This window comes from Camelus bactrianus, chromosome 23 (assembly GCF_048773025.1).
Source record: "Camelus bactrianus isolate YW-2024 breed Bactrian camel chromosome 23, ASM4877302v1, whole genome shotgun sequence".
Taxonomy (NCBI): Eukaryota; Metazoa; Chordata; class Mammalia; order Artiodactyla; family Camelidae; genus Camelus; species Camelus bactrianus.
In genome coordinates this window covers 6,331,229-6,344,923 of record NC_133561.1, presented here as the reverse complement: position 1 = coordinate 6,344,923, position 13,695 = coordinate 6,331,229, and the positions used below count along the sequence as shown (strand labels likewise).

General features: G+C 40.5%; 1 protein-coding gene and 1 long non-coding RNA gene across 2 annotated transcripts; one reads left to right on the top strand and one right to left on the bottom strand.

Annotated features, from left to right (window-relative positions):
* The first annotated feature begins 226 nt into the window (after positions 1-226).
* Positions 227-3,484, top strand: RGS2 (regulator of G protein signaling 2). The gene is made up of 5 exons (XM_010974033.3): positions 227-384; positions 1,391-1,492; positions 1,593-1,654; positions 2,208-2,374; positions 2,653-3,484. The coding sequence occupies exons 1-5, from the start codon at positions 275-277 to the stop codon at positions 2,845-2,847; spliced, it is 636 nt and encodes a 211-aa protein (XP_010972335.1). The 5' UTR covers positions 227-274; the 3' UTR covers positions 2,848-3,484.
* A 1,002-nt stretch (positions 3,485-4,486) lies between these two features.
* LOC141574839 (uncharacterized) lies at positions 4,487-13,453 on the bottom strand. Its single transcript, XR_012501980.1, has 3 exons — positions 12,844-13,453; positions 5,795-5,934; positions 4,487-5,450 (listed from the first exon to the last, which is right to left on the bottom strand). It is a non-coding gene; the product is annotated as an uncharacterized LOC141574839 (long non-coding RNA).
* Between the last annotated feature and the right edge of the window lie 242 nt (positions 13,454-13,695).

The window sequence follows — 13,695 nt, the reverse complement described above, 5'->3', positions numbered from 1 at the left end:
ACCGGCCCCAGCCAGTCTCCGCGCTCGGCCGGAGTGCGCACGACTCCGGGACTGCTCACGTCAGCGGCGCACCCCGTTCCGGACCCTTCGGCGGCGCCCGTGACTGTACGGAGCGGCGCTGACCCCGCCCCCGTGCCCGGCCATAGCCGGCCAATCGGCGCCCGCTGGAGGCGGGACCGGCGTCGTGGGGCCCCGCCCCCGCGCCTCCGCCTCTTATAAATGCAGCGGCGCGCGGCCGGCCGGGAGGCATTGCAACCCCAACGGGAAGACGATAATGCAAAGTGCAATGTTCCTGGCTGTCCAGCACGACTGCGGATCCATGGACAAGAGCGCAGGCACCAGCCCCAAGGGCGAGGAAAAGCGGGAAAAAATGAAGCGGACCCTGTGAGTACTGCTCTCTTTTCTCCCTCGCCGCCTCTGCCGACCTCCGTGTCCCGGGTGGCTGCAGACGCGGTACATTCGCGCTCGGCTTCGACATTGGAACTGTGTAGCCGGCGCCTCTGCAGGAAAAAACAATGCGAAAAAGGTTAATTTGTTAAGTAGGGTTAAGCTGTGTGGTAGGTAATTCTGTTACTGAGAGGACTCTTAGGTAGAGTTTCGAACTGCAGACAATTCTTGATGCAGAGGCGATGGTAAATGCACTAAAGAATCGCGGGTTGTCTTTTTGTCTCCTTGCGTTTAAAATGACACCAGAGAATCCTGCGCCCGAAGCGTGTCCCCAGCATTAGTCCATTGCCTTGTAAATTCTGATTAGCTTACACACCTGCTGGGATGGAGATAGTGCTGCTGATTCTAAATATATGCTTCTTAAATCTATTTTTTTAATTAAACAGCAGATCTCACCCACTCAGGACTGTGGAACAAATTATTCTGCATCATCTGCTTAAAACGAGTGTTGTAGTTGGGGGAGGGGGGAATTCTCTCTCTCACTAATGCACACCCATTATACACAGCTTCTAGGGTGGTCCAGAGCCTCCTGCTCTAAGGGTAAAGGGGAAATGAGCACCGGCTGGCTCAGGGCAGTTCCACCTCGGTTTCTTCAAGTGTGCATGTCTCAGAATTGTAATTAACGTTGCAGAAAAACTGCTGCCTTTTGTGGGCCAGAAATAGCATCTGCCCAGTCATGCAAACTAAATTCATTAAAATACCCTGTCATTTTAATTTTATGTAGTCCTACCCTTAGTTAGAAAACTAGTAATTATGTTCAGATGAATGGGTGAAACTAATTGTGTTCAGTACCTAGGTGCTGGGTTTAAACGTTAAAGGAGTAAGTTGTTTTGTCTTACTTGGTTTTGTACCTACTGGGGGTGACTTTATTTGGTAAAAATGCCTTCAGCTGCAATGGCAATGTCAAGTGTTGCCACATAGTGAATCTTTTTTTTTTTAAAAGATTAAAAGATTGGAAGACCCGTTTGAGCTACTTCTTGCAAAATTCCTCCTCTCCTGGGAAGCCCAAAACTGGCAAGAAAAGCAAACAGCAAACCTTTATCAAGTAAGTTAAAAATCCTGTACTTGCCAATATGCACAACTAGTTGCCGAGCTGAAGAGGGAAGCTGAGATGCGTGAGCTAATGTGCAGAACCTCTCTTGCAGGCCTTCTCCTGAGGAAGCACAGCTGTGGTCAGAAGCATTTGATGAGCTGCTAGCCAGTAAATGTAAGTTAACCTCTTGAATTTGATCCATTTCCAGTATCACAGGAGTCTAGAAAGCTTGCGTCTGCATAGCAAGAGCAGCTTGCCCCAGGGGAATTGGACTTAAGATCCCTATGACATGAGGCTTATTTTTCTTTAAATTCCCAGTGATTGACCACGGAAATGCATGGCTTATTCACTCCAGGGGGGAATACTAGCCTAAAAAATTGCAGTGGTAATTGCTCTTTGTTAAGATTGAGTCAGCTTTTCCTCTGCATACAGTGTTTTCAAGAGGCTTAGTTCCTGGAGATCTTAGGGCTCCCCTATAAGGATTTCCATCTATAGCAAAGCTAAGTATATTTTTGTAGCAGTGTGCCAACTTAAGGATTTTGCCGACTGGCATCTTAGTCTTTAAAGAACTAAGTTCTGAGGATTACAGGTTTGAGGGAAATCTAGAAAATTGCTACCTAGAAATCAGAAAATACAGTAGAGGAGGAGCTCTAGGAAAAACGTGTGGGATTATTTGGTCACTCAGTTCACATTCTGCATGCTTGTTTTTCTCCCCTCTCCCCCCTAGATGGTCTTGCTGCATTCAGAGCTTTTTTAAAATCTGAGTTCTGTGAAGAAAATATTGAATTCTGGCTGGCGTGTGAAGATTTCAAAAAAACCAAGTCACCCCAAAAGCTGTCCTCGAAAGCACGGAAAATATATACTGACTTCATAGAAAAAGAAGCTCCGAAAGAGGTAAGAAGGGAAAAAAAAGTTCCTCATTTCAGCATATTTGGAACATTCTTAGCACCAAAGTGAAACCAAAGAATTAAAGAGACCTCAAACTAAAAAGAGGCGGGGGTAAATGTTTTTTGCCTAATTCTAGCTTTCAATGAGGTGAATTACACTTCATGAGTGACGTGGCTGCTGAAGCTAATCACATACTTCCTGTTCTGTTGTTTGCAGATATTCAGTAGGTTTTCAGTCTCTATCTCTGAATATGGAATAAACCACTTTTTCTTGTTTTATTTCAGATAAACATAGACTTTCAAACCAAAACTCTGATCGCCCAAAACATACAAGAGGCTACAAGTGGCTGCTTTACAACTGCCCAGAAAAGGGTATACAGCTTGATGGAGAACAACTCTTACCCTCGTTTCTTGGAGTCGGAATTCTACCAGGACTTGTGTAAACAGCCTCAGCCCACCACAGAGCCCCATGCTACATGAGATGAGAAAGGAAGCCCACGGGCAAAGGACATTTCATTTTTTTTTTTCCTAAGGGGAAAGGACGTGACCTGCCGTAAAGACTGACCTTGAATTCAGCCTGGGTGTTCAGCACACATCACTCAGAACTATTGACAGTGAAGCAGGAAGCCGGTAGCTTCCACAAGTGTGATGGAACACAGGGAGAGCAGGCGAAACGTGGCGTGTCTCACACTGGAAATGCAGGAACGTGAGACTGAAAGTTAACAATGTGACGCTATTGGTCCAAAAGCATTTAAAATCAATAGGTCTGGGATCATGTGGCCTTAGCTAGCTGGCTGTACATCTTTCCGTGAATCAGTCCGTGTTACCACATAGTGGTGTAGTTTGGGGGTTTTTTAGTACTAAGTAACGTGTTTACTATGTGCAAAGGTATTGAAGTTCTTATGCCTACAGATCATCAGTACTGTTATGTCATGTAACTCTAAGACTGAAACAGTCTGTGTTGGAATTGTCAAGTGTTGTGTGTAATAGAATGAGTGCTGTTGTGTAGAAAACAACGTCCATTATGAGTGCCAAAACCTGTCCTGATGGCAGCTAGACTTCGAAGTGGTCTTTGAATACGTCTAATAAATTTATTTTGATAAATAATATTATTGAATACTTTGGCCCAGGTGTGATTGGGGGGGTGGTAATCAAATATGGCAGATAGAAGGTAAAATACCTCCTCTCTGGTAGAGAAGTATCAGTTGATGATCCTACTCAGTGAACATTGACAGTCCTCAGAACTGAGACATTACAGCTGCAGGGAAGACATACCCCATGTCTAGGATGCCTTCACATCTCAAAAGAGGGTGGAGCACATCCTTAGAACCACGCTAGGATCAAGCTTCCTAATATAATCTTGTAAAAACCAAGCTTCCTATTAATGAAAATACAAGAACATGGGCTTAAAGTCCATTCATGAGTATCAATTAAAGACCAGCTAAATATGAAAAGTAAAATAATGTCATGGAGACCAAGCACCAAAGTTATTCACAAATAAAGTCACATAAAGCGAAAGTAGGCCTGCCTTTTTTTTCCCCTCTTGGTTCCAGTTCCCCCACGGATTGGCATGAACTCCCGAGATCCCTCCTGAAACTTCACTTTCATGATGGGTCAATACAAAAGCAGAATTTTCCCGATTGTCCTGCCTTCATTTGGCCAGTAAAGAATCTGGTGATGTTGCTTTAACAATGAAAGCAAGAAGCACACTTCTGCTACTTAGACTGAATCTAGAAATGGAATTTTCTAGTTGACTGAGGCCTTGGATCTGTTACATTTACAGCTGGCTACTCAGTAAAGGAATACCCTTCCCCAAACAGCAGGCTGCTGTTTCAACCTTGATTATGGTTTTCATTTTGAAAAGGAGGCCGAACCTTCATCTTGGACTTGGAAAACATGAGCCCATGTAATGATTTCTCACACCTCTGTGACTTTAGGAGTCCTCATCTTCTCTGGTCCCTTGATTTACTCCTTTCTGCCTATCCCATTGGTTCCTGGGGGGTCGTAAGGAGCTTTAGAAAGTGTAAAGAACTAAGAGGGGGAAAAAAGCATTTATTCTGATTTTCCAAAAGAAAAATTGACCTCCCGTAGTTTATATACTGTTTTCATTGTGCTGGCACTAATTTTCTTTCATCTTCACCTGGCTTTCTGGGACCAATAAGCATGCTCCATGAAAGCCTTTAATTTGTCTTCTGCTGTGTCACCAGCAGCCAAAATAATCTGTAACAGGTGGCCCATAAAGAATGATAGAACAAAAATTCTGAAGGGTCCCTGGAAGAGATGTTTCTCTGGAGAATAAATATGTCAGATCTGCACAAGCCTTAATTTGGAAAGATTCTGGCCAACAGAGAGACCCAGGAATCACACCATAGATCCAGTTTGTCACCAAGTCTTGTTTTACTTTAGATCTCTGTCTAGCCTTCTTTCTGTTACCACCCTGATCAAAGATGCCACCATTTGCCCAGACAACTGCATCAGTCTCCACTCACTCATTTCTCCCTCTTCTGGGGTGTTCCCTGCTTTTTCACTCTAGGGATCCTTTCAGCACAGAGACCTGATCTCATCTCCTATTGTTTATAAATCCTTGAGAGGTTTCCCAAACAATCAGAATAAATGCATAATCCCTAATATGGTCTAACACCTGCTTGGCTTGACCCCTTCTTCAGACCCAACTTTGTCTCCACCACGCGGCCCTGGCCCCCAGCTCTCTCTGAGAGCCACACCGGCCTCCTTCTGTTCCCCAGCAGGTGCCGTGCCCACCGGTCCTGTCAGGCCTTTGTACATCACAATTCCTCTGCACAGAATGCAGTCTGAGCTCTTACTCATCCTTCATAGATCAGTGCAATTGTTACTTCCTCAGGGAAGCCTTCCCTGACCTCCTTACCTGGGTCAGATCACCAGCTTCTCTAACTTAGCACGTTTAATAAAATTCTCGTGAATTTATACAAAATATGATAATTCTACCTCTTCTCCTCCTGGATTGTGGGTGTCACAAATTGAAGGCTCCAGCTCTTTTTCTGCTCAGTGCTGAATCCCAACACCCAGCTTCTTGGCCTGGCACACAATGCCAGCTGCACAAATCACTGCCAAATAAATGAATAAAGATGAAAAACTCAGATTTTGGTTGACCAAGTATCTACCAATGCACAAGGAAATAAGCACAAGGTTTTAAAATCCCCATTGGCTCAGATGTCTGGAAATATCTGCAGAGGTTTTTTTCTGGGCAAAAAATAAATACCTCTTACCAAGCACATTCTCTCCAACTTTTGCCCTTTAATAGAAGGAGAAGCCAGATTACAGTGAGTGAAAGCAAGAGTTTTGATTTTTTTCAGGGCTGCTAAAAGTACAGGCTTTATTCAGGTGGTATTTTCCAATGTTCTTTAGGGTGGAACAAGCTGAAATAGATTTAAGATTAGAAACCACATACCTCCACAAATAAATATTACTTAGTGTTCCAGTTCCTCCGAGTGCTTACACTTAGGATCCATGGTCCACTCTGATAATATTTCATTTTTCACATAGTTCAAAGCTGAGGAGCATTTCAAAGTGTAACTTCATACAGTCCCACTGGAGGGGAAAAAAAACAGAATTATGTATTATCTGTCACATGAGCACAGAGAGGCAATATATGGATTTCAATGAGGTAGCTTAAAGTGATCACTCAGAATCATACAGGAAATGGGTCTTTGGGATTGGGTCGGTTAACCACAATTATCTGATCATTTCTGGCAGTGATTGTCACCTTAGAGGTTTGTCAAGTGAGGAGACAATGCTTTTGTCAATGGCAAGGAAATAAGGTTTATCTAATTTTTGGCATCCTCCCTAAGGAGTAGCTTAGAGTTGCTTGGGGCTATAATCACAGCCCCAAAGGACTTCCCCTGTGACCTGAAGGGTGAAAAGAGGCATCACCAGCAGGCATAAGGAGTACATTCCAGCCTAAGGTGAGAGCATTAAATGAAGGCCTGGTATTAACCATTCTGGGTCCACGATGCAGCATGACCAGACCGCCTGGGAGGACAAGGCCTGGGATGGGTTGTGGCCCAGGGTCAAAGCGTGGCCCAGGACCAGGTGATAGAGAGCCTTGAAGACTTAAAGTTGGAATTTTTTTCCTGGGGCAACAGATACCAGTCTCAACCAAAATGTACGAAATAAACCTGGGCGGCAAATGAGGGGTGAATTGGAGTCAAGGAGATAAGAGAATGCAGTTATGGCCCAGATGAGACGTGCCATGTGCCCAACCAGGACCAAATAATTCACCATAACTTAATAGCAAATTATGCATCACCTGCTCTGTACAGAGTGCTGATCTAAACCAGACAGGACTGAAGAGAACGACGTGTAAGATACATTCCTGTCCACCAAGAGACACCAGTTAAGTATCTGAAGAAATGTACAAAGCTTAAAACATGAGGTGGGCTATAATTGATGACTAATTACCAAAACAAAAGTGCAAATGCCTTTTTTTGAAGTATAGTTGATTTACAATGTGGTGTTAGTTTCAGGTGTACAGCAAGGTGATTCAGTTTTATATATGTATATATACATTTCAGTGTATATATACTTTTTCAGATTCTTTTTTGTTATAGGTTATTACAAAGTTTTGAATATAGTTCCCTTTGCTATACAGTAGGTTCTTGTTCTTTATCTATTTTATTTATGTAGTGTGTATATGTTAATCCCAAGCTCCTAATTTATCCCTCCCCACCAACTTCCCTTTGGTAACCATAGTTTTTTCAATATCTGTGATGAGTCTGTTTCTGGTTTGTAAATAAGTTCATTTGTATCTTTTTTTTGTTGTTGTTGTTAGATCCCACTTAGAATTGCAAATACCTTTAGCTGGAATGAATCAAGAACAAAAGGAAGCAGCATTTTGGATGAGATTTAAAGAATGGACAGGTTTAGTAAGGATGAAGGGGAGAGTATTTCGGTGGAGAAAGTTTAAATAAAGGGAAAGGGGGAAAGCAGGGCTGCATTTTGCATTGTGCCATGGTATTTTTGTAGGCAGGTATTTTTGGTGGGGAATGTATATTTGAAATTTATTTCATTGATTCATTTTCGGCAAATATTTATGAAGAGTTTCTCTGAGCAAGGAAGATGTAAAAGAGCAGAAGAAATGGTCACCTGCTGAAAAGGAAAGGGACAGAGGGGCTGAATGTTCCATAATCACAACTACAAGCTATGCTTTATTTTTGTTACACACTTTTCTGTAAGATCATCAACCAGCCTGGTCATGGAGGACGCCATTGTCATTGTCCTCTCAACTGGAGCTTGATGGGTCAGATCCTGTGTCTGCTTGTCATCCATGTTCTAGGCTGCTAGTTAAACACTGATTTTCTCACCTAAAATATATGAACTCTCTGATATCTCCCAAATCAAGATAAACTGCTATACCTAAGGCTAAAACTTCACCATTTGGCCTTTTTCTGTCCATCCGATCTTATTTCTCACTACTGACCAGAAACATTCAATGCTGGATTTTCTCACTGTTACTGAGATGTATTATTTTTCTTCTATTAGTAGGTCAAATTATTCCCCTTAGAATTTCCCTCTCTTCCATTAAATTTTACTCAGTTTTCAAGGCTCAGATCAAGTTTCACCTTTATGAAATATTGCCAAGGGAGTGAGAGTCTTACCTTCCAACTAAATGGTCAATAACTGGATCATTTAGGCTTATTCTTAATTTTTGGAGTAACTGGTCAGACAAGGAAGATATTCAGTGCTCACTGATCACTGATTAACTAATTTGCTCACTGACTGATTGATTCACAAACTCCTCAGTAAAAATGCATGCAGAAATATAAACAATTTCATTTAAATTTACTAAACTCATTTGCAAAACAATATTGTTTCAAGAGTCAACACACTTTTTCATTCCATCTCTATGTTTTTGCCTTGTAAATTTAGGGAAAAAAAGGAAAAAAATGAGTAACTGTGTGGATCTTGGATAAGATCCTAACATTAGGTTTCCTCGAATTCCAAGTTAATCTGACATTTATATAGTTTAAAAAGCTCACTGACCTATATGGAAACTTCCCTTAAGTGGGGCTGGGTGTTTATTTAGCTGTTGTATATCTTAGACATGTACAGACGTCATACGAGAATCAAAATAATGAGAGAGAAGCGGGCCAAAAACGAGAGCAAGAAAAAACAATTTATTGCAGTCTACTTTGGGATAAGAGGGGAACTGATTTTTTTTTTTCTAATGCATTTGCCACTTCCATTCTGGAAGGCCTCCTCCCATTTCTATCCCAAATTACTCTCTCAGTCTTTAGCTTTAGAATGCAATCACAATTTATCTACAATGAGTGCATTTTTTAAACTGCAACATTGAAAGAACTAAGAAAAATATGCAGCTTATGTGAGCCACAGCGTAGTCTGAGAAAGACCAGATAGAAAGCTTTGGTTTGAAAGGCAGGTGGTACTTAGTAGACCTTTGCCCTGTTTACAATACAAAAATAGGGAAGTTTACAGTATTAAATCTCCATTTGGCACAAACCTGTGCCTTCTCATAGAGAGTGATGTCTTACAGAAGTGGCCACTGAGCATGGTGATTTAAATGTCAGGACGAAGTTCTGCCTCTTTCTAATTTCTTCTACTCCTGTGTTCAGATTCCACAACTTCACAAATCCTACAACATTCTACAAAAGTGCTAGGAAGATGGTTAACAGTTTAAGAGAAGCTGATAACAGTTATTTCAAAAATAATGTTGGTCCTCATAACAATGATTTTCAGGAAAAAAGTTGATAATTCAACTACTATTGAAAATGTTAATATTAATGAAGTATCTCTGAACCTTGAGAATTTTTTTACATCCAGAGAATGTAGAAAGAACGCAGAAACAGCACTGAACACAAAATCAGTAAAGTAGTACTGTCCAATAAAAAAGATAACATACAATAATATAATAAAACATAACATGCCACATGTGTAATTTTAAATCTCATAGCCACATTAAAATATGTGAAAAGAAACAAATAAAATTAATTTTAACAATGTATTTCATGTAATGCAGTAGATTCAGAATATTATCACTTCAACATGTGATCCATATAATAAATTATGAGAGATTTTATATATTTTTTTCTTATTAAGAGACTTAAGTCTTCAAAATCTGGTGTATGTTTTATACTAACAGCACATCCAGATCCACATCAGCCACATTTCAAGTACTCAGTGGCTGGTGGCTACCTTACTGAAGCGCACAGCAGTAAAAGCTCAGTCTGAGATGATAGATTATAAATTAGAATAAGTTTACCCTTGGTCTTCTGTTTTCCAGTCCCCAAAATACATTTCATAACTGGCCATTCTCAAAATTCTTTACCACCTTGTTGCTTTTAATTGGGAAAATTACCTTTTATTTTCTGCATAAAGTCAGTCAACTCAAATGCCTGAGATCAAATCCCACCTCCATCTCTTCCTGGTTATGCAACCAAACATGGACATAATACGGAACCTCTCAAACTCACTGTCTCTCATCTATAAAACAGAGTAATAGACCCCTTACAGGTTTTTTTTTTCTCTTTTAATTTTTTCCCAAAATAAGTGGGTTGATACATGTAAAATTCTTATGATAGTACTAGCAAATGATTTGTAACAGTAACATTTAAATGTTAGCTATTAACACTACTTCGTATAATTTTCTAGACCTGGTGGAGATCAGTAAATATTATTGACTGGAAGATCACTAGAAAATCCTGAACTGGAAGGGAACTGACTCCTTAGCAAATTAGGATTGGGATTAGAATTAGGGTTAGGATTAGAGTGTTGCTTTCACACATTCAACAATGCTGAGCCAGGTACACAACTAAGCAGCGAACAAGGCACTTGATGTCTGCAATCGGGGAAACATCTGTTTCAGTGGATTTCCCCTCTATCTTTTTCTTGCTTACACTGATCATTAGAGTGACTTTTGTCTATAAGTAGATGAAAACCCCAATTAAGCTGGTTTGCAAGATTCAGAAATTCAAAGATAGGATTGACCCCAGTCATTGTGCATTCAGAGCTCCTGCCATGATGTGACATGTTTCATAGGTCCTTCTCTATATTTCAGCTTTGTCAACAGACCAGCTTCCACCTTGGTTACGAATGGCTGCCACCAGAGAGGGGAGCAATGGAGAAAAAAAGATTGCTCCTCCAACTACAGTGAAAAAGCTTTCTTAAGTCTACTTGGATCAACTTGCAGCAGTCCAGAGAAGAAATGAAGGTTGGGATTGGCTTCAGGTTGGGTTTTTAAAGGATCATTGGCAAAGGTATGAGATCATCACCATCCAATATTATTCACCATCCAATACTACTGCCTACCTAGGGTTAGGGGGGGTCACTGAAGGAAAGTAGAATTTTGTTAGTAATGAGGATCTGAAACTGTGCCGACAATCAACAATTTCTATCACACGATGCTTAAAAGGAACCTTTATTTCTATAATTGTTCTAAGGTCACTGAAGAGGCAGTCCATGACACAGTATGTACTTGGGGAGAAATCACAAAATGGGTCACTGTAAAATGAAATTTAGGACACACACGGACTATTGTCTCTATCAGTTCAAACAGGGCTGGAAAGTACTAAATGAGCAAATAAATATAAAACGAAGAATAGATTTAGACATTTGATTTGCAGCTCCACCTCTTACAATATTACTTCCTAGTCTTTTGCCTCTTTTCTTGAAATTGGTGTTGTCCCTTTACCAACTCACCCTACACATGGAGTCAGATTATTTTCCATAAACACCAAATTTAGCATACGTTGTCTTTCATTCAGTTTCATTGCTTTCCTGTTTTCAAAGTAGCATAGAAAGAGCACTGGATTGGTCAACAGAATGAGATTTCTGGTCGTAACAGCATTAACTATCTAGTTAATCCATCACCTTTCATGACCTCAGCCATTGCATTTTTAAGGGCGTTCACTGGATATCAAAGATCTCTTCCAGCTCGAAAATTCTGCTTGGCTTTGGATATTCCCTGTAATCTCTCCCTCGCCTAACAACCTTCATTTTTTTCCCCAAACAATCTACATAAAATCACTGCTTTAATCCCTCTGCTGTCCTCCTTACCCCCACAAACAAAGCCACCAATGTTTCACTCATATTGACCAGTCTGAATAGGTCCCCAACTCCATTTATCCTGCCCATATTCCATATACACTTCAAGACCCAACTCACGTTCCCAGTTTATTAATCTCACAAAGCACCGGGGGTACCATGCTGAAAAAGAGAGAGAGGTTTCCTGCCCCTGTGGAACTGACATCCCACTGGGGTCAATAGATAATGAACAGGTAAACAAACAAGATAATTCTAGTCTATGACAAATGTTTACCAAAAAAAGTACGTTAAGGGGTGAGATAGAGAGGAGACTGGGTGGTCTGGGAAGGCACATTTTAGCTGTGTGGGATTCTCAGATGCTCTGTGAATTTGTATTGACCAACACTAACTAAACAAAAGCCTGGTTCTGCTTTGCAATAACAAATCCTTTTTGAATAAAAGAGATATAAAACTTGTTTTAGCTAAGCCATAGCTTTCTATTATTTCCAAAATAATTGTTATCCATAAAAAAAGAGTAACTTTTTTCATCAATATATCACATTCAGTATTTTCAAAAATCTAAAAGAATTAAAACCCCTTGAAGTAGTTCTCAAATCACTAAAGATAACAGGTTTATCCAAATTTTTGATAATATTATTTTGATACTCCAGGCTAATATTTCCAGAGAGCTTCTGTCCTTCTTATTATTTTTTGATGGTTTATTTCCTCTGGTATCACCCTGCTTCTCTTCCTAGTACCCTACCATATTACTGACTTCATCACTCACTTTATTCCCAGGAATAAAACTCTGCCACTACAGACACTTTTTATGAAAGTTAGAAACTTCAGTCATTCACATTACTGAGTTACTAAACCCCAGAGATTCTCCTTACAGCTCTACACCTTACATTTACAACCTGAAAACATCAATAAAACTGGAAAATAAAATAGAACAGTAGAGAAATAATTTACATGAAGACAATCATCAACAGTAGTATCATAAGTAATTCCAAGGTAACACCATTTACATTAAAAAAAATTTTTTTTTTTACATAAAGACAGTGTGCCTTTGGGCTGGTCCTCACCACCTCTCACTTGGATTCAGGACTACAGGACTCTCCTGAAAGTTCTCCCATCTACAGACTAGGCATGTTCAGTTCATTCTAAGAATGAGGTGGAAAGATAACGGAGCAGAAAGAACCATCAGACTCTAGCTGTCATCTTGATTCCACCATTTTAATTGTTGTTCAGTCTTTGGCCTAGCCCTGAACCTCTCTCAGACTGTTTTCTCACTTGCAAATTGTATCAATCCCATAAATGTTTTTAAGAAATGAAGAAGCATTGCATGCACTATGCTGGCATCCTCTTCCCTATTACTTCCCCTTCCCTTCCTAAACATCCAATCAGACCACTTCATTTCTCCCCCTAGGAAAGCCTCTTCACAGCCTCATTATTACTTACATCTTCAGCCCCAAATCTGCCTGCAGGTCTTCTCATTCTTGTTCAGTTACGTTTCCAGCCTTCCTTCAGATTTTCTCCCATTATTCTCTTCACTCTCCACCAGGGCACCCTGGCCTGCCACCAAAGCGGACATCTCAGTGTCCCCAGACCACACGAGCTTGTCCAGGGTTCCATGTCCCAGGCCTTGGCATGTATTGTTTTCCTGTCTGAAATGCCCTTCTTCCCTCCTCCCATTGAGAGGTCTTTCTTCTCTCTTCAAATCCTTGGTAAAAATTTGAACTCTTTAAAATTTCACAGACAAACCCTGGCAGAGTGAATACTTCCTTCATCTGATCTCCCACATTACTCTGTTCACACCTCCATGACAGCATTTTCACTGAGGTATTATCTATCCCAAAACCATCATATCTTCTCTTCTGTACTTGCTTGTAGAGACATTTCTCTGTCAACCATTAGCATTCTCATTGCTTGGGCAAGATGTACGACTGATCCAGGGGAGGAGAGAACTCTATCTCTTGTTCAGTGTTCAGTTTACTTGTTTATTTATTATTTTTAACACTTCACATATGCTCTAGAGCAGAGGTTGTGAACTTGGCCACAGACCTTTTAGGGGTTTGTGCCCTTGGAGAGGGAAGAATTACCTCTTTATTTTCACTAGCCCTCAACTAAATTTAGCGTTTCCTTCCATTGTGAATCTAGGCATGTGACCCTGTCACAAATAGAAACCTCAGATGTTTTTACATGACGTTACAATTGTCGAAGATATTTTGAAGTATTATTTACATTCATTATCACTTCCAAATTTTAATAGCAATTAGACCCCCACTAGATCTTGTTCAAAGCGTTAAGAAA

Excerpts from the sequence above, each read along its gene's own strand:
- RGS2 (XM_010974033.3), top strand. The coding sequence starts at position 275 with ATGCAAAGTGCAATGTTCCTGGCTGTCCAGCACGACTGCGGATCCATG. Across the intron at positions 1,655-2,207 it reads TGAGCTGCTAGCCAGTAAAT|ATGGTCTTGCTGCATTCAGA; the intron begins GTAAGTTAACCT and ends TCTCCCCCCTAG. Across the intron at positions 2,375-2,652 it reads AAAAAGAAGCTCCGAAAGAG|ATAAACATAGACTTTCAAAC; the intron begins GTAAGAAGGGAA and ends GTTTTATTTCAG.